This window comes from Topomyia yanbarensis, chromosome 2 (assembly GCF_030247195.1).
Source record: "Topomyia yanbarensis strain Yona2022 chromosome 2, ASM3024719v1, whole genome shotgun sequence".
NCBI classification, from domain to species: domain Eukaryota; kingdom Metazoa; phylum Arthropoda; class Insecta; order Diptera; family Culicidae; genus Topomyia; species Topomyia yanbarensis.
In genome coordinates, this window is record NC_080671.1 from 357,237,189 (window position 1) to 357,259,179 (window position 21,991).

The 21,991-nt window shown below is 38.8% G+C and overlaps 1 protein-coding gene across 13 annotated transcripts in view; it reads left to right on the forward strand.

The window, feature by feature from the left end:
- Positions 1–21,991, forward strand: part of LOC131684306 (TLD domain-containing protein 2) — a 688,368-nt gene that overhangs the window by 501,332 nt on the left and 165,045 nt on the right. For all 13 annotated transcript variants that reach the window (XM_058967047.1, XM_058967051.1, XM_058967048.1 and 10 more), the window contains one exon: positions 5,564–5,875. In XM_058967047.1, coding sequence (XP_058823030.1) covers positions 5,564–5,875 — 312 coding nt within the window. The remainder of the gene's footprint in view (positions 1–5,563; positions 5,876–21,991) is intronic.

Consider the following 21,991-nt stretch of genomic DNA (forward strand, 5'->3'; position numbering starts at 1 on the left):
CAAGTATAATTATTATTTAAAACTATCCGTCATTATTCATGTACGGTACCGACGGCCACCTCGGTACGCTCTGGAGCGACTGAAGCAACCAGATGTCGCCACTGCATACGCGCAGCACCTCGAGGCAGCGTTGCCAGCCGTGGGAGAGCTCGACGTGGCCCCTCTAGAGGACTGCTGGAGAACAGTAAAAGCAGCCATCAACAACGTATCTGAGGACATTGTCAGGTACGAGGAACGGAGACGACGGAACGATTGGTTCGACGAGGAGTGCAGAGTGGTTTTGGAGGAGAATAATGCAGCGCGACGAGACGCATCCCTCCCTCCAGCATGGAACCCGACAGAATGTGAAACGATACAAATAGAAGCAGAGGCAGCAGACACGCCTCTTCCGGGAGAAAAAACGCCGCCTGGAAGAAGCGGAATACGAGGAAATGGAACTGCTGTGCTGTTCTCAAGATACACGGAAGTTCTACCAGAAGCTCAACGCATCCCGCAAAGGCTTCATGCCGCAAGCCGAAATATGTAGGGATAAGGACGGGAGCCTGCTGACGGACAACCGTGAGCTGATAGAAAGGTGGAACCAGCACTTCAACGAGCACCTAAACGGCGAGGAGAATGTGGGTACAGATGACCAAGGCAACGGAGGATTTGACTACGTCAGTGCAGTTGAGGACGGGAATGAACCAACTCTCACGTTGAGGGAAGTTAAGGATGTCATCCAACAGCTCAAGAACAACAAAGCAGCTGGCTATCGCAGCAGAACTCATCAAGTTGGGCCCGGAAAAGTTGGCCACTTGTCTGCACCGGTTAGTAGTCAGGATCTGGGAAACTGAACAGCTACCGGAGGGGTGGAAATAAGGGGTTATCTGCCTCATTCATAAGAAAGGCGACCATTTGTAGTGTGAGAACTTCCGAGCGATCACCATTTTGAATGCCGCCTACAAAGTGCTATCCCAGATCATCTTCCGTCGTCTATCACCTAAAGTAAATCAGCTCGTGCGAAGCTAACAAGCTGGCTTAATCTATGGCCGGTCGACAACGGACCAGATCTTCACCGCACGGCAAACCTCCAGAAATGTTGTGAATACCAGGTCCCAACGCATCACCTGTTCATCGACTTCAAGGCGGCATACGACAGTATCGACCGCTTAGAGCTAAGAACAATCATGGACGAAAACAGCTTTCCCGGGAAGCTGACTTGACTGATCAAAGAAACGATGGACGGTGTACAAAACAGCGTTAGGATTTCGGGTAAACTTTCCAGTACATTCGAATCTCGACGGGGACTGAGACATGGTGACTGACTCTCGTGTCTACTATTCAACATCGCTCTGGAGGGTGTGATGCGAGGAGCCGGGCTCAACAGCCGGGGCACGATCTTCACGAAATCCGGCCAATCCGGCTTCGCGGACGACATGGACATTATCGCCCGAACATTTGCAGCGGTGGCAGACCTGTACACCCGCCTGAAACGCGAAGCAGCGAAGGTCGGACTGGTGGTAAATGCGTCCAAAACAAAGTATATACTGGTAGGCGGAACAGACAACGACAAGAGCCGGCTAGGCCCCAGCGTTACGATCGACGGGGATACCTTCGAAGTCGTGGAGGATTTTGTCTACCTAGGATCCTTATTAACGGCTGACAATAACGTGAGCCGTGAAATCCGAAGACGCATCATCAGTGGAAGTCGGGCCGACTATGGGCTCCAGAAGAAACTGTGGTCAAGAAAGATTCACCGCCGCGCCAAATGCACCATGTACAAAACGCTTATAAGACCGGTGGTTCTCTACGGGCACGGACCATGCTCGATGAGGACCTGCAAGCGCTAGGAGTTTTCGAGCGACGGGTGCTAAGGACGATCTTCGGCGGTGTGCAGGAGAACGGTGCGCGGCGGCGAAGGATAAACCACGAGCTCGCTGCCCTCTATGGCGAACTTAGTATCCAAAAGGCGGCCAAAGCTGGAAGGATACGGTGGGTATGGCATGTTGCAAGAATGCCGGACAACAATCCCGCAAAGATGGTGTTCGCTAATGATCCGGTTGGTACAAGAAGGCGAGGAGCGCAGAGAGCACGATGGGCGGACCAGGTGGAACGTTATTTGGCGAGTGTTGGGCGTAACCGACGTTGGAGAGCTGCAGCTATAAATCGAGTATTGTGAAGGCAAATTGTTGATTCAGTGTTATCATGAAATTGATGTTGAACTAAATAAATGAAAAAAATATTTGATTAGAAATTGATACAAGAAGAAATACTAGTAGGCTTTTTACAAGGAAGATAAAAAAACATACACAACAGGGATTGATTTCAACATCATTAGCAGAGTCCTTATCAGGGAAAGTGAAAAGAGGGCTTACAACAATGACAAGGAAAAAAGAAATTAAACTTGTAGCTTTTTGGTAAAAGGAAGAACACTGTCGGAACATTATGAACCGAATCGCCGACTGGCCTCCTTGGATCCACTGGGAACTCTTGGGATCAACTTTCCAGGTAGCTGTTAGCATGTCAACCAAAAGAGAAGGGATAATTAATTTTGGATACCTATCGTGTTTAAAAATACGTGTATGAGAGACATATATGAGGAGTCGAGCATAGCCAGCACATCTCAGACTGGAACGAAGCCGAAAGGATTCATTTAACGAAGATCTGGCGCTAGAATGCTAGGCGCACGACCAGACAACATGTTTAATTTTGTGATAACCGACACCACAAGCGCAGAGACCGTTCTCGATGACTCTAATACGTCGGCTTGCCCTTTAATGTTAGGATTTTAGCTTGCCTTCACAAGGGTTAAAATTGTGGAAAATCTACGTGAGAAGTTAATCAGGTTTTACATAATGCAAATGTATTGCGTAAAATCTAGGAAAATAATGGGACTGGCGCACTTACTTCGATTTTGTAACAGCACCCATTAAGGGACACTTCCGACCTTTACGAGGAACCTTGATTCTCTTCATTAGAAAATTAGAAGTTGTTCCCTCAATGGGATTGTCAAAATCTCGTTCTTTAGTAAACAATTGAGCGTAGGAATTAGTGGCGTAGCCTTCTTTAGCATATCTTCTCGGAGTGGTCCTCAAAAGAATGCTTCAGTTTCTCCCCGTATATTTATATGCTGGATATGTCGACAGTTCATGCAGAGTTTTTCCACAGAAGGAAAACTTTTCATGATTATCTCCGCATTTTCCACACTGTGTCTCATTTCTACAATGGGTTACTCTATGGCCCCATTGTTTGCAATGACGGAAGTTCATGCCCTGCGCCACAAAAAGGCATTCGCATTGAAAACTAGACACTAGACGAGCCCCTTTAAAAAATGTTTGGAGGAACAGATTCGGCGAAAGGCTCAAAATGAGGCTGATGTAATTGTAAATGTAAATGTAAATTGTTTTCCTATACACCTCGAATTTTGCTTATCGCATAACTGAATTTTCACTGACTGAAGTGAAGGGTTCTGGAAGGAGCCAACCCCATATTTTGTAATTAAGGCCCGTCCGGAGACTACACCATTCGTCTATACTTCCCGGGCGGTTACGTAGACAAAACACTTATTCGTACACGCCGAGTGTTGTTTAGTTAGATCACGCGATATAGTTCTATTAGCTGGATATAGTTTGTATTGAAAAAGAGATTTATCGGCATTATTTTTGCCTTTGAAGAAATATTCAAATCGTCCCCCACAAAACCTGCAAGGATGTCGGTCGTCGGAGATACATCCCTATTAGTCAATACTATGATGCGTGCTGCAGTACCCACTAAAGATGGTTCTATCGTCGGGAACGGAAAATGAATGTAACGAAATTTAAAAGAATGGAGTAATTGATACTTCGACGTACAAATGTACATTAATCAACAAATACATTTTCGCTGAGATGTGATTACATTAATTTACTTTACACTATTCACTAGTTAAACTGAGGTGGAGGCCCAACCAGTGAATTATGACTGTTTACAGATTTGTAATGAATAGTACTAAATAAAAGGAGAATAAATTAGTCACTTACTCTCAGAACTTCCGGCTACAAACAAATCATATAAGTTGCGCAGTCGTGCTTGCGTTTATGGCTGATGATGATGTGAACAAACGTGACAATAACATCGTTAAAAATGGTGTTCTTTTGATTGGCAAGATAAATATGGCATATTTGTAATGAGATAAGAAATATGAAAAGGCTCACCGCAAAATATGTTTTTCATTAAAATCTAACATTTTGTGTAGTGCATTCCATCCAGGGTGGGCAGTGTAAACAAGTGCTTTACGACAGTATGAACAGAGTAGGGGAACAAGTAATGATTGCAACATTTCAACCAGCTAATTTTATTCTAACTGGATAGCCAATTTCGTTTCCTGGTGAAGTGCATTGTTTATATCCTGTGGATTCCGTAATTCCGTGTTACGTTGCGGTCAAGATAGAGATAAAGCAATTGAAACCGCCAAAAAAGAAATATGCAATCGTCTGAAAAATCGAAACATTCGCATCACGTTTAAAAATGCTGAAAATCTCGAATAATAAAAAGTTCATTGATCGGTTGGCAAATGCGTTATTTGGCAAGCAATCTGTACCTGTAGAATTTTTGTCACACTAGGTACACAAATGCCTTACAAATCGTTTGTTTTGTCATTTATATCGGCTGGGATTGAACCCAGACCAACTGGGGTGAGTGGTGGTTACGCTTACCACTCCACCACAAGCGCGGTCCTTTGTTTGTTATACTGAGCGCCTCAGGGACCTGCCGCGTTCAGGTTATTTCTTGTTGGTTGATCTTCGATTCGTTCCGTTCGACCGGCACAAATCGTTTTTGCGGAACACTGCAAATTCAAATGGTAAACTGTATGGCATGTATAAGCTTTTTCAGATAGCTCTAGTTCATTCACAAGAGTTTTCAAGTTTTTATGGTACTGTACATATACTTGGGAAAACGGAAAAAATTAAAATTCGATAAAACTCCCACTGTCTCTGCTATGGATGTCGATTTGTTCACATTATTCCCTCCGTCCACCATTATAATGATTGCATACAGAATTAAATAACCCAATGGCAATTATTTGGAAAACAAACGGCATTCGTTAGTGACCATACGTTCCAGAATCGCCAAGCCGCTGTTGTATCCTCTCACTTGAATCAAAGTGTAAACATTTTCTCACAAATGTATCGCTGAGCTCAGCAAAACCTCAGATTTGTATGCGCTGCGAATCGCAGCAGTCGCGCTTTTGTTATGACATTCGAGATCCCAGAACCGTCAGATGGACAGTCAGTCGTGGCTCAGTAAAGTAGTGCGTCTTCGGTGGTTCAGAAGCTATCCCCACTATCGGTTGACATGAGTTTCGTCGGTTCGTCAAAGGAAAACTATCGAATAGTAATTTTCATTAGCAGACGTTTCCCTCTACCGACCACTGACTATGTGATTCACTTTACCGATAAGGAAACGATTGCCGTCAATTTGGTGGAACAAAGCTACTGCCCGTTCGAATATCAACAGCAAAGTAGGTGACGCTGACGAAACCTATGGCTATGTTTACAATTGACCTTTCTTGGAAGCCTCTTCTCTAATCAGTCTTTTCTTTCAGATGGCGACAAGAAACGCTCGATGCCAACAATTCCGACCATGTCGTACACGGTTAAGGACCGGGACACATTGACCTCGTTGGCGGCCCGTTTTGAAACCACACCGTCTGAGCTGACTCAGCTGAACCGGTTGGCCAGTTCGTTCATCTATCCCGGCCAGCAGCTGCTGGTGCCGGACAAATCCGTCAAATCGGCCGCAGCTGGAACTGCCGGTGCCGACGGAGATTCGGATGCTAGTGCCGAGCGTTCGTTGCACAGTCCCATCGAGGGACGCCGCAAGGGTTCGCAGGAGGATTTGTCGCAGGATGAGAAAGGTGAGTGTTGGTTTTCGGGGGTTATAATAGTTTTTTAGCTTAAATTAAGAGTTAGTTGCGATCAAGTAATTGAGTTTCTCTAACGGAACAAATTGCCGTACAAAATTTACCATGTTTTATTATATATGAGTTTAAAACTTTTAGTGCATCACCATTATTATGTATAATGGCGGATTATCTTTTCAAACAGATTTTATTTGCATTCTGAATAAAATAACAGAAAAAGAAATGCATCGCTACCGGATTTATTAAAAAAAATGATTTCTCGTAATGCAGAATACGACTGTATGTTATTTTCGAAGACGTTGATTTTAAACAAATAACTGCGTATGTAAATTGCCACAACAGGTGGTTTGGCACCTGATTTTCTTCAATAGGCTCGATTAGAAAGTGCTTTTCAACAATCATTTTTATTGCTTTTGAGTGATTGGTACGGCTCTATGCGTTTGCGAAACAGCTGTGGATCATTTTTTATAGTAAAAGCTAGAGCATATACGTGAACGGCACAAAAAATTTGCATATTAATTTGATCAATTGCATTTTCACTTATCCTGATGATCTAGGATTAACTGGAATATTCAGCTTGTTTTCTTCATCCTTTATCTTCATTGTAGCTGACGAAATTCTTTACCCATTGCTACAGTGGCGCAGCCAGAAATTTGGTTTGGAGGGGGTTTTGATAAAAATCGTAAATTTTTAGAAAAAAAAAATTGCTAAAATTTAATGAATTTGATAAATTATTGAAAATTCATAAACATAAGTAGTCTAACACATGTCATTCTAGTCTACAAACAAATAGTTTTCAAACAGTTTTCAAACCTTTAAATTATTTTCTTGTATAATATGTCAATGAAGTCAAAGATGGCGATCTTTTCAAGTTGAAAAATGTTCGAAGTTCAACGGTCAAGATTACCTAATTTAATAATCCTTGGCATTGAAGGTTTGACAACTTCGAGAAGTTTTCCAACATAAAACAGCGCGTACTTTGATATAAAAAATTTAGTGATTAATTCTCATAGAGGTAATTATGGAGAAGGAACTCCTAAAAATAGCAGGAGACTTGGTGCCTTCAGCAAAATTCTTAATAATGTCATGTCAGTTCTTAATAATGTCATTTTAAAATTTGTTGAAAATATGAAAGCCACATGAATGCAGCATATCGAGATATATATGAATATGCAATATTTCTCATTAGTGGAGAAAAATTTAGGTAAAAACTACTTTTTCTGCACTAAGGAGAAAATTGATTAAAACAGAATGTGTGTGCACTACTAAATTCCGTTTGGTGTAAATACCACTACAACTACAAGGCATATGTGTTGTCATGGGAATGGCATTGTGTGTCGTGCTATGGCATCGTTCATGTATTCGGGTGAGAAATTTCCAATAGGATTTTTATATAATGCCAAATATATCTCGACAAACATATGATTGCGGGCCGACTGTCGGAATTCACTTTGAATGGGGATTCCGGACGAGCCGCTGCTCGCTAATCGCAGATATTAAAAGTAAACAAAAGAGAAAAATTTTCTCTTTCATAAACTGATGGGAACTGTATTCAAGCAGCAATATGCTTGTTTCGTTTTTGGATCGGAGTCGCTCTGGGTTCGCTCGGAGCTGTCATTTTTATATGGATTTTGTAAATATTAGAACAGACCTAGAGCGACTCCGGTCTGGAAACGGGATCGGCAATGGTTTCTCCGGGGTTCCCCTTCGGGGGGAGTTTTGGCGGATGGCTTTTACGTAGTTTGTCGAGATATGATTTAATTAGTTCAGTGCGGGTAGGACAGGTTTCAACAAAATCTAATGCGTCAAGGCACCGTCACGCGCACAACCTCGATGGAATATACACTGGAGTTCAATTTGTTCTGATTGAGATACACTGCTGGCCAATAAAATAGGTGTGTGGTAGATTATTTTGTTTTTCTCTCAATTACGCATACCAAGTTGCAGCAGTCTCAATCACACCTACCGCACACAGAAGCCTTGGAATCTGTCAAGTTACTAGTGGGTTGTTGGCGCAGATTATATTTGCAATCTTTGTCAAGATGCAAAACAAGACTACCGCAGGCTTTTTCGTGTGGTCAATATAATAGGTGTGTGAAATATATTAACGTGTTATTATTTTACATAATTCCATTATACGTTTTATTTGGTGAAGTTTGAATTCTGCGTGTTAATAAATGTATTCAAATGTTGAATAAGTCAAAGATTTGTTATAGAATGGGTCGAGCATCTCACTGTACTCAAGTGGAACGAATTTTGCTAAGAAATTCTGTTCAAGAAAATAAGACGTATAAATAAATCGCGAATACACTGCGGCGTTCCGAAAACTTCGTTACAAATGCCTTAAAACCTTTGAAAAAAGGAAACACGCAAAAAACCCAAGAAAACATCTACAGCAGCTGACCATCGTATTGCAATTTTAGCGAAATCTGATCCATTCGCGTCATCCAAAACCAATTCAGCACAAATTGGAAAAGTGGCAGGTCCGAGAACAGTTAGCTGTAGGCCGTAAAATTCCAATCTTCCAGAAAGAATTGCTAAGAAGGTTCCACTATTTCGAAGCCAAAGCCTTTGAAGAAAAATGCAATTTGCTTTTCAACAGCGTTAATGGGCCTGGTTCAGAAGGAATCAAAAAATGGTGACATATCCTTCGGAGGGACGAATCAAAGGTCAACCTGTTTTCCTCTGATGCACAACGAAACGTTAAATGTCCAAAGTGCAAATAGTTTGATCTGCGACACACGCAAAATATGGTAAAGCACGGAGGCGAGAACAATGAGGTTTGGAGCTTGCTTCTCGTGGAATTGCGCAGGTCCTATACTTCGCAACGCCGCTATAATGGCAAGATTCGAATGCAAGGCTAAAGGATGGACATCCTAAAGGATGTCATGCAGTCCTATGCCAAAGATAACGTGCCTTTACATGACAGTTTCTGCAAGATATTGACCAAAAACACACATCGAAGTATGTAAAGGAATGATTTCGGGATAGTAAAGTGACTATAATTTCGGACCATGCCAATCTCCTGTCATCAATCCCGTAGAAAATTTCCGGAATGTCTTTAAAAAGAAGTTATTCTATCGAAATTTCACAAATAAGGATCGTTTGTAGGAAGCAGCTTAAAAGGAATGCTACCCTATACCAAAGGAAACTTATCAGCGTTTGAATGACTCAATGCCAAGACAAATGGATAAAATTTGGTTGAATAAGGGAGTTTACACAGGTTACTAGTTGTTAAAAATGTTGAAGTCTTAAAATCATTGGATTTGAAAATTTTTATTGCAATGGAATACAATACACCTATTTCATTGACCAGGTACTTTTTTGGATTTCATGGAGAAGAAAGAGTTACGATAAAGGATAACATTTAATTTACAAATGAAAGTGTTCTTTTTCATTATCATGACTGTGCCTAACTATAAAATATTTGAATATAAAAATATTTTTAGAGAAAACTCAAAATTTCATGTATTTTTATCTCACACCTATTTTATTGACCAGCAGTGTAATTATTATGGGCATAATTTCGATGCTTATTATTAACGTTTTTGTTGATATTGGATTACATCATAGGGGCAATGCGAGTAACAACTACACTATGCATAATCATCATTTTCTAAAAAATTTCAGCCAATATTACTATGTTCTCCACGTAGCAAGCTTCTCTTAAACATTTCTCAACAAATCATGCTTTGTTAGTTCGGAGTTGGAAGATGGTTCGGAGTTGTTTGTTGGAAAATAGTTCGGAGGACTTCTATAGTTTTTTTTTATACATGCAAGTTTTTAAAGCATCATTTTAAAAGTACCAAACACTGGTCAGTAGCGGAGTGGCACGACACGGCCGGTCTCTTTATGCTCACATTTAATTGGCAAATTGGTTTCTTGTCGTTCTTCTTGTCTCTAGTTTTGTTTCTATTTCTAGTGGTAGGCTGAGAAATAAAACACGCGTGTGTCGTCGGTTGTGTGTCCGACATACAGGGTCGCTCGGTTCAGACACATCGGTTATACTTATTTTATACCTCGCAGGATGCACTCCGGTTAGCATAACGACGCGTGCGATTATTGTTATATTAGCTATATTACGAAGACTTTAACTACATGGTTCCTACCATAAAAAAAACTCATGAGTCAGAAAAAATAGTCGCTTTTCGTTGTATTCTACAGTTCTTTGAATGTCGTGCATAGAAACAAGGTGAAAGCTCACGTTCCGTTATACAATTAATAGCTCTTCAGGATCGGTCATAGATCGAGGACCCATATTCTGTACAGCGCTGCAGCGATGGCTTCTCATCTGGCGCTGTTAAACGCGTATGGGTATATATGTATATGTGCAAGTATGTGTGTGTGCATGTATGCATGTATACATGCGTCTTTTCATATGTATGTTTACAGGCATGCACACATGTGTGTATATATGTGCATACACTGGATATTTGAAAGTAGATCGCGATCGGTGGTCCGACGAAACTTTGCCTTAGAGGTTGGAGGTAGGTTCAGCCCGAGGTGGCTATGACTCGATATGAGGATAGACTAAGTTGTGGTTTTATTTGAAAGTGCACATTAAAAATACTCTTGACTTGTGTTCCTACTACACAATTCTCAAACGAATATTTATAGCAGAATAGCTCGCGCTTTTAGCAATACTCCTACGGCCGGCTGTTTGGAGTTCAAATTGCTGTAGTTTAGGGAAAAACTAAATCACTCTTGATGGCCGGCTATCCAGAGTTTAAATACAAGAAAAATCATAACTAAATATCTTTTTGCTCTGAGTATACGTGTACTCGGAGATTAACCATCCCACCGCATAAAACATATTCATTTTGTGGTCGCATTGCCTGCTTGTGGAGAATCCTAGACCTGTACCTGTCCTTCAATCCAACTCCGTAATATCTATGGAAGCGTCGCTGAGTCGGGGGCCTTCCTTAAGTAGGTATTACATCAACTTTTCCTACCCTATCCTAAGTATCGGTGAAGATGGTCGTGGCCGGCAATAACGATTCTCATGCTATTGGTTTACTGAACTCATAAGAGATAAAGTTCATTCCCGATCATTTATCTCACAAGCAAGATGAGTTGAGCTACCTATAGGCAACATGATAATCGTTAGTATGCAATCTACGAATAGCACCGTGCTTCGCAACGCAACGCAACGCAACGCAACTAAGGAGAAAATTGATTAAAACAATCATTACAAGTTGAGAACACAAAACCTATAACTAAATTAGTTATAGAATTTGCGTTTCGACTTAGTCTCATCAGAAACCGACACTAACTTAGTGACAGAACTAAGCTAGCGTCGAATTTATGCTAGCTTCAAGAAACGGAAACAATCTATGTGTTTCTGCGCAAACCCTTAGTCCTTTTAATACTTGGGAATCTTAAATATATCTTTTTTGCTAGCTTCAGAGACTCATACCTTAAATGCAATGTGAATTTATTGTTTATTAACCGCAGAAGAGATCTTTATCAAATACAGTAATATCAGAATAACTTGTTGTAAAGGTGTTCTACTACTATATTTCAATACTCTGACTATTCACCTCTTCGACAAAGTTGTTTAAAATAGCATTTTCGAAAACTTTGCTGGAGAGATCAAGTCTCGACCCAAATTTACTTGAAGAGAAAATTCTCTATAATTACTTCTAGGAGGAAAAGTCGCCAAAATTATTTTATTGGAAGAGTTTTACGATTTGAAATTCTTCAATGTTACTTAACATCGAAATATGGCAGTTTTGAATGAATGTGATCGTGACCGTTAAAAATTTATCGAGCATTGATTTTACTTTTCTTCATTATTCAAGCTCACACCTTATCAACGAGTCCTAGTACACGAAGTTTTAGTACGCCATTAAATTCAGCACTCAATTATGCACCATTAATAGCCACTAATTTGAAATATATTGAAATATTTATTAATTCCAATCCTGCTTAGAGGCTATTCATATAGTTGATAATACAACAAAAATCAAATGCTCATAAAAACCGATCCTGACCTGATAACTGTAAACGTCATTTTTAATCAACTTCCAACTAGTTTCCGAAACGTTATTCTTGTTATTAACCCTTAAAAAGGCAAGGCTAACTACAGTTCTCTAGTTTCAATGAACTAGTAATTTTAAATACAAATGTTCGAGCTCTCGATTCTCTTACTGATGAAACGACAAAAATGAGATTTTTGGTTTCATTGGGTCTTAGGAGCGATGCATCTTGAAGTCATAATTTTAGCTTTCCTTTTTGAGGGTTAACCATATTGAATTTTTTTATAAACTCTACGCAATCTAAAAAAATACATTTTCAGCAACTGTTGAAATGTATGCAAGTTTTCAGTGAGCAAGTTTATGTTTTATAGACAATTAACCTATTTAAACTTAGCTTCCCATTCGAAAAATTGTCTCTAATCAATATTTTGGAGCGCATTTCCAAAAATGAGCTCATAATATTCAGAGAGTTATTTTATTTTACATTGAAATAATTTGACAGCTAACCCGAGCAAATACTCATGGGTTCAAACACCACATAGCCCCTTGAAAAGACCTTAATCATGGTCCGTGCCAAAATTCACAACCATCAAGACACCATAAAATGGTCTCAACAACCCATACATACACCAACATATGATACTTTATATGGGATCTACCGGACCATGGTGATTGAACCCATTTCAAACACCCATGTCAAACCCCATGAGCATAGGTGTATTGTGGGCTTTTCGTTTGCTCGGGAAAGGATTTCGGCGAAGAGAGAAGTTACAAGATCCCCTTCCCACAATTTTCCAAAAGTCCTCAGCATTAATTAATTTTTTCATTCCAATTAATTTTGGTTTGGGGCGGACGGGTTTAAACTCCAAATCCCCCCTGGCTACGCCATAGCTATCATTATGTATTTTTTTATGTTTTGCGACTTATTCCGATCTGACTCAACACCGACCATTTACAAACACTGTTAACATAGCGTCGTAGTACTAGCTGTCTCTTTCACTCCCCCTTCGTCACTAGCATTGACTAATTTTGCTTGGTACGTATCTTCAATTCGTGTACGGACACGATGCACTCACACAGCTGCTTGATTCAAGCATTGTACAACTGTGCACCGTTCGCTTGGGTTCAATGCTTGATGCAAATGTGTATACGCGGTTGCATTCGTCCAATCTGTAACAATCTGTGCTTTCGTTGCGCAGAGATAAAACTTTCTTAGCAATAAATTTACGCGAATCGATGGAAAGCGCAACGAAGCTTTATTATTTACGTTCATTGATTCCACGAGATTTATTTCCACTCAGCCTATCTACTTTTATTCTACTAATACAATATTATTCGTGCTTCGATATATGAATAAGTCCACTGCATTCGTTACATTTAAATATGTACTTTAGGAAAGTTACAATAATGGCAAAATATAACTAGAAAGCCACACATGAAACGTGACTATATTGCCTAAAATTCAAATTTTCTTTACCGATCTGATTTATATACCTCACACAATCGAAATTTTTTTTACAATTTTTCAAGGTTGAGTTTGTCTCGTTAAGATTTAAAACAATGCCAGCTATAAGTTCGGTTTTCGGCCGTAGTTTTCCGTCTTTTTTTCAAGTCATCTCGAATAATTTTAATCGGATTCGATTGCTTACAAATAAAATGACTTGATAAGCAAGAAGGTTTGGTTTAATATGTTACATTAGATGTTGATTGGTTATATTTAAACTGAACGAATGAAATATACTTGATTTAATATTAATTCAAATGCACTAAGAAATTAAATATTTCACACTAAGTAGTGTAGTCCTACGTCCACAGTTCGTGCAACCCCATAGGGCTGTCTGTCCCTTGTAGTTTTTGTGCGGTTTTTTACGAGGTTTATTCGAAAATGACCGTAAAAAACCCTCAGCAAGAGACATCGAATATTTTTGGAAGTTTTTTTTTCGCGGAGTCCTTTTGAATGCAAAAGACGTTTTCCTGAAAAAAGATTCTTAGTTCTTTTAAATGCAAAGAACTTACAACTTTGGCAGTTTTTTGCCCGGATTTCGCGATTAACACGGTTTTTGCAAAAAATGTTCTGTCATTTTGACTGCAAAAGACTTAAAAGATTTTCGGAAAAATGGACGGTTCTGGAATACTCCATATGGCCCGTGCCTCAACAATATGGGTATTTTCGGAATGGTCTTGACGAGTAGGTGCCAGAAATTTATGGTAGACACCATTTTAAAATCCAAGATGGCGACTTCCGGTTTTGCAAAATTCGCTATAACCCAATAAATATGGGTAATTTTTGAATGGTCTTGACGAGTAGGTGCCAGAAATTGATTTTTGACGTCATTTTGAAATCCAAGATGGCGAAGGTTTAATGAAATTTGATATAACCCAATCAATGTAAGAATTTTAGGAGTGGTCTTGACGAGTAGGAGACAAAGGTCGATGTTTGACGTCATTTTGAAATTCTGGATGGTCACTTCCGGTTTACTGAAATTCCCGCATGAAAAATCTGGGCGATCATCCAAAGCTTCCTCGAATGTAAGATCTAATCATAAACCAGCGAAATGCAAAATGTTTTTATGTGTTCATCCAGAAGAGTGCGGTGAGATTGGAAGTGAGAGGAGAAAGAGAAGGATGCGTTGTGAGTTGGGTTTGAATTGATTCAAATTAAACACATTGCTAAAATTCAAGTGAATTCAATTGTTTAATCAAAACTATTTGTGCTACAATTTCAACTTCCAAAAATACCAATATTAATTGGGTTATAACGAGTTTTGCTAACCCGGAAGTCGCTATCTTGGATTTCAAAATGGCGACAAACACATTTCTGACACCTACTCGTCAAGACCATTCCGAAAATACCCATATTGCAAGGGTTATAGCGAATTTTGCTAAACCGGATGTCGCCATCTTGGATTTCAAAATGGCGTCAAAAATCAATTTCTGGCACCTACTCGTCAAGTCCATTCCGAAAATTCCCATGTTTTTGAGGCGCGGGCCGTATGGAGTCTACCATCTTTCCGAAAATTTTCTAAGTCTTTTGAATTCAAAAGGACTATTTTGCGAAATCCTATAAAAAAACTTCCAAAAATATTCTTAGTCTGGCCGAGGGTTTTTTTACGCGAATTTTTGAATTACCGCGGTTCCCAACAGACGTGTAGCTAGCAAATTTAGAAACGGATATTTTAGTAAAGCGACATTTGTGACAGTGATTTTCGGTGAAATATTTTCCAAGTCCCAGCAATCAAGCGTTACTTTTAACGAAAACTCAGCAAAAACATTGTTTGCTAAGATCTCAGCTGTTCCGATTTCGGTAAAAGATGCGAAAAAAGCTGAGATTCGGCAGACAAAAATAAGTGTGTAAGACCGTGGGGGTAATTTAGACCCTTTCAATTTTTCAGAAAATCGTAAGACTTTCTGACTGTTGTACATATTTGTGGAAGCGTCATTCTAAACGAGGAAGTTCCAATTAACGCGGTTTTTCTACGCGGAACGTATCCCCCGCGTAAAAAAAAACCTGATGTACAATGTCATTTGAGTTTGGTCATTCTAGAAACAAGCCTCCACATGTTTCAATATTAACAACAATTGTGAGTAGATTGGTTACACAGCAAAGTTAAGGCCAGCAAGTTAACAACAGCAGCCAATAAGAGAAAATAACGAATCAACTCGAACTCGGAAAAAATCTGGATATCATTTGCTAGAGAAATTTCGCCATAGATGATCTCTGTGCCAGTTTGGCTGGGAACTAAATGGATCGCAAAAACGGGCATTGGTATCGGGAGAAATTCCACCACCGGCAAACTCTCAGCACCAGCTGGTAGATAATTAGGAACGAGTATCGCCAAAAAGGATAAAGAACCCTGCGAAGATTGTTGTAAACAGATTTAAGTCGGTATGTTCTGCATCTCTGGATCGGTTCGCGTCTCGGCAGGTGACAATATTTGCAGCTGACCTGAATAGGTCTGTCATACCACGAAGGTTGGACAGTAAGCTAGAAATAGCATCAATGCAAAAAGGCGAACCATTAACCCATTCATGCCCATGTTGTTTGTAGACAACAACGTTTTTAAACAGCTATAACTTTTGATTGAGGCGAGATTTGCTCACAAAAACAAGTAAGGCGCAATAATGTGATTAATGCTTTTAATTTGAGTATTAGCAGTTACAAGGATAAGCTCTAGAACTGAAGTTATTACAATTAGTCGGATTGGATTCCGATGGAGCAGAGCTGCCAGGGACAGTTTACGTTGACGACGGAAAATGATTTTTTCATATATCTTCGTAATGGTGCAATATTTTTGAAAATTGATAAAACTTATCAATTTAGGCTGTCGTTGGCTTCATTTTCCTTGTAATTGGACTATTGTAATTATTCTAGGAGAATTGTATTGAGCATTTGAAGGTAAAAATTGACCAGCTTCTAGCACTACCATAAAAGAACCTATCTTTTTGAAAATAGGCTTTTCGTGTTTCTTGACCTCACCGTTTTGAAGGAAAAATAGTTTTGAAACCCTACACCCAAAACGAATCTTTGGGAGCGTAATTGATTCTGTATTTTTCGCTCTCAAACTGTGAGCGAAAAGCTTCCAAACGTTGCATTAGTGTTCAACCAATCTCATACTTGTGCAATACAATATCGTACCCCATAGCTACACGCCGTTGGCTCATGCAGTGCAGGGATAACTTGAATAACACATACCATCGTCTTCATACTGTCCCATTTGTTATCGCTACTGCAATGATGCGAAGTTTATATAGCCCATTCGATCGACTACACATTATGTGTCGTTATGGCATAAGGTGTAAAGTAGGCGTTTTAGCGAGTAGATGTTTGTCGAGTCCAGTCCTGATCCTACCCGTTAATCTTTTTTTCTAGGAAGGCTTAGTTCCCAACACATACATACAAACTAAATATTAATAACAGCGGGGAAATGGTACAAAGCAAAATGCGTCAATGACGATGCTGAAATACCGACGCGGCGGCGGGGAGGCAAACTATATTATCTCACTCATCATTAGTGTGAAGCTTATATATGCCATTATATTACTCCACCAGTGTGTCGTCATGGTACGGGTAGTAAAGAGGTGTTTTTACCGATTCGAAGTTTGTCGGTTCAAATCTTGAATCTGATATCAGATTTTTTTTACTAGAAGTTTCAGGCCACGAGCTATTTATAGCAGCGAAGAAAAGAATGAAACAAAACAAAATGCAATGCAGCAGCAACGGTGATGAGATTGCTTGTGGTGGTTGGGTGGGGGGTATGTAAGGTGTAGAAGAAAGATACGAAATCAAATACTAACAAAGTTTCCTTGTGTTTGAGTGTGTGTCATCGTTTTTTTCGTGAGCGTTGCGCTCATCTCGAATTGTGCGCGAACAGCTCAATGTTCAAAAAGGATTGCTTTTGGGAATGAGATTGTGAGCCCAAAAACAGAAAATCTGAGCGCGCCGTTTTGGGTGTATAAAAAGGGGTTAAAATTTACCTTTTTTCGACTGATTTCGGGCTCGACATCGGACATCGTCCCGTAGATGGGCAACATCGAGCCCGAAATCGGTCGACAAAAAGATAAATTTTAACTCCTTTTTATAGTTAGTAACAGAGGTGGGTAAGAAAACCAACCGGTACGTACATTCACCGGTACGGTTCTCAAAATCTCAACACGTGTAAACGAGTGATTCACATCGTATTCGGTTTTGATTTTGTTCACACAGTAAAAGAGATCAAAACCTCAACCGAGTCTCAGTTTCGAAAACCAAACCGAGTCACTCAGCACCGTTTACATGTGTGTACGAATTTTAACTTGTGTTAATGTATTCTCAGCAGCGGATTCGGTTCGGTTTTTTTTCTGTACGCGGTGCTTCGGTTGAAAGAAGAGGCAGTAAATTCGTCTGCAATGCTGACGAATAGACAACTCAATTGAGTTCAATTAGTTGTTGAGAATCGATGGGGCAATATCGAAATGGCTGGTTCCGAGCAGTTGTCAACAGCTCTACAAATGCTGAAAACCAAAAATGGCGTACACCAAACTAAAAACTGCTACCTTGTTTTGGCGAGCATACAAATTGATGTTAATGTCAAAATGTTTAAATTGAAATTAAAGAAAACTATAAAATCAGCGAAGTCAATGAAATAACAAAAACAATCAATAACAGTAATGAAATCAATTAAACTTGACTTGAATCACTTGAAACTTTACATTAACACTCAATTCATTCAAAGAGGCCTGTTATATTTATATCGCCAATAGTCGTATCAACGAGATCTATTTCCCGTCCGGTTGTGATGGTGAGGCGATTCTCGAATAATCTCGAGCACACACTCGCATTTTGTATAAATATATCCTCATTATTACTACTACGGCGCATCGTATTGATATTGATTACTCAGAAGCAATTGCGTGTATGTGTGTGTTATTAATATATGGTAAACAACTCAGACTGAGTGCTGGTAATACATATTTCTAGACATTTTATTCAAAACGACATATCTACAATGAGCAACCCTCCCGCAACTTGACGTTTAGCCTAAGTTGCTTGAACCACCGTGTTTCGAATGATGTCGCCACCATAGAACGCCGTCCACTAATTGCGATACTGTAAATTTCTATGCGAGAAAATAATTTCGTGACGTCTTTTACGAACTTGTTTTCTTTATTTACATTCGGAAGAGATAATCAAGATGATCATTTCAAAACAGCGTAATAATTTAAGATAAATACAAACAAGTTAAGGATTACAAATTGTGCCGAATGTAAAATATAAAATGCATGATTTGATTTGAGTGCGCTTCTAGTGTGAACTTTTTCCTCTCCCATTGCCCTTGAAATATCTATCGCATATGACAACTCTCGAAAGTTTGTCGTTAATCTTTAAATTCATTTAGCTTTGGAATTATCATTTTTCACTTCGCATTTAACAAAGGTAGGATTGACTTCGACTGTTTATTTCTGACAGTATAGCATCTAACTGATAGGTGCTGCGACATGTACGGTGCAAAGGTTTCCACGAAATTCAGAAGTGATGACAGTTCATTTTTTATCGGAGAGGGAGCAAAACAGTCCAGTATCATTGTGTGTGTTTTTTACATTGCAATACAAATATTACTACCTAATATCTTAAGACAAAATAAAGGTGCTCACCAACTAGTATAAGCGCCGCTTGTTTGTATGCTGATGATTCCAAAAAATCATGAATCATTTAAAAATAATGCATCGGAATAAAGATGCATTTTTATAACAAAACAACACCAAACTCCCAAAAAGTCTTCAAAAATGAATTATCGAAAGTAAAAAAAAAATAAACAAGAAAATTTTCACTGTGAGCAAGTTTACGCTTTTTTAGAAATTGTTCTTGAATTCAAATTGATCCGCCATTTTAGACCCACAGACCCAAATAAAGTGGTTTCAACGATTTGTATAGGAGCTGTCAAGTTGTTCCCCCTCTGACAATGAGTGACTCTCTTTGTTTACTTTCTGTTCTGTTAATAATTCGGTCGCTTTAACATTTATCCCTCAACTCTTTGCATAATATGCTAGTCAAAACCACCTTCTTTCGATCTATACTGTAAAATAAGTGAAAAGTGCTATACTGCCCATGATCGCATATCAGTCCCATAAAGATAGGAAATCCCATAGAAAACGGGACAACTATGCGATCATGGGTAGTATAGTGACGCCGTAAAAATCGAAAGAGAAAGTAAACAAAGAGAGTCACTCATTGTAGATATGTCTTTTTGAAAAAACTCTCAAGCTTTCTGTTATTGTTGCTGTTACTGTACATCGGTTTAATACATTATGGAGGTCCTCTAGAGGGTTTGGTCGCGAACATTTGAGTTTAGAGAAAACTACCACTCAATTATTCAATTACAAAAAAAACTTATTTCATTGAGAACAGCAACCAACTAAACCAACTAACGTATAGCAAGAAAATTTAATAGGCTGCGGTTGAAAACTAAGTTTCTTTAAGGAATAAATATTTCCGGCGATACCGATACATATTTCCGGTGTGTATGTAAATCTACTGCAGAACAATGCCATTAAAAAAAATGTGCACAAGTATACGAATATAAAAAATTTGCTAGTTGATAAATCATGAATAGACCATCTTTTTACATTTCTTATAAAAGAAATGTATAGAATTCGCTCAAACTTTCAAGATTTTTTTCCGAGGCCCGGAGGGCCGAGTCTTATATACCAATCGACTCAGCTCGACGATTTGGGACAATGTCTGTGTGTGTGTGTCTGTGTGTGTGTGTATGTAACGGACAAATTCTCATTCGTGTTTCTCAGCAATGGCTGAACCGATCTTATCCAAACCAATTTTAAATGAAAGTACTAAAAAACAGTATGAACGCTATTAATTTGTTTTTGATTCTGATGTTTAGTTTCCAAGATATGAATGTTTGAATGCGTAAAAATGGCGTTTTTTGCAGTTTTTTTTAAATTATCTGCCGAAATTGACAATATAGATTAACAATTTATAAGTTTTTAGACAGCTTTTACGAATACCTTTCGAACAAGCTATAGCTTGTTGAAATCGGACTATTACCAAAAAAGATATTTAACATTAAATGCGGACGAAAGATTTTTATCATTTCCTATTGCCAGAAATATGACCAAAAACATGTAATCTATTTTTAACGCCAAAACGGCTTATTTTAGGTCAATAGTATCTTCGGAGAATTTAATGGAGGCAATATGCCCTTTCTTTTGGTATTGTGCTTTTGCTGATTAATTCCCCTATGAGTGAGATATTTTCACAAATTTTCTTGGAAATGATTATATCGAAATGATGCCTTCAGCAAATTTGTAGCTCTTACTTTTGCGAATAACTTTACTGAAGTCTTCAAATATCTATTTTGAATACTTTAAAAGTTATGACTTGTTGTTTATTGATTACTCTTTGTCGCCTATTTATTTTATAATCCATTGAAATAAGCCAAACATTATTTCGATAAAAAAATAACTCCAAGCAACAGCGTAGCCAAGAGAAGGTTTCGGGGTTTAAGACAATACAACCCCCCTCCCCCCCCCACCACAACCAAAAAAAATATTGGATTGAAGTTGAAAATTTATGGATGCTGACTGATTTAATTCAATATTACAATAACAGTTATCTGATCCGTAGATTGATAACCTGTTGTTGTAAACATCATGAGGACTTTTGATAAATTGTCGGAATGGGGTCCTGATATGTAATTGATCTATTGGTCTTGATTTGACAGTTGTCTAATAGCATCAATATCAAATTCCTGCCTGAAAACATTCCAATAGAAAATTCCAGAGTTCTGTAATTAATCATAATCCTCAGATTTATTTTCAAATTGAGCTCGCTTTTGTAGAGATGTACTGTAATAAGGGTCTTTATTTAATAGGAAGCGAAGTTAAAATTGATTTAATGTCTATGAAACATAGAACTGCTCACCAAAAAAATGCATAACTTTCAACATTTGCTAAAAATGTTTTTCCTTTCTCATTCACTCTAAAATTCGTCAATCTACTCCCTACCGGGAGGGCCGAGTGTCATATGCCAATCGACTCAGTTCGTCGAGATCGGAAAATGTCTGTGTGAGTATGTATGTGTGTATGTATGTATGTGGAAAAAAATGTGACCTCTGTTTCTCAGAGATGGCTGGACCGATTTGCACAAAGTTAGTCTCAAATGAAAGGTACAACCTTCCCATCGACTGCTATTGAATTTTTGATTGATTGGACTTCCGGTTCCGAAGTTACGAGTTGAAGAATGCAATCACACAGCAAATTCCCATATAAACTGAAATGAAAATTTTTCAAAATCAAATTTGTATTTTTGATGCCAAATGACTTTATAATGCATGAAACATTGAGATTTGATGTAAACTCGAAAAAAATAATGTTTGACAAAAATTGATTTTTTTGGACTTTGGTACATTTTTGCCTTTCTCATGTAGAAAGGTTATGCAATCACTCTAAAAATCGTCAATCATACCGGCCCGGAGCGAGTATGCAGTGAGGGGTTGCTACTTTAAAAATAAAACTAAATTTCTTAACAAGTTGAAAATTTTCGGCAGGACCCGGATCTCTCGGATCTTTCTCCATGATCCGCCGCTGGTTTCAAGCGATGTTTCAGTATCACATAGTATCTCAAGATCGTGGCTGTCGA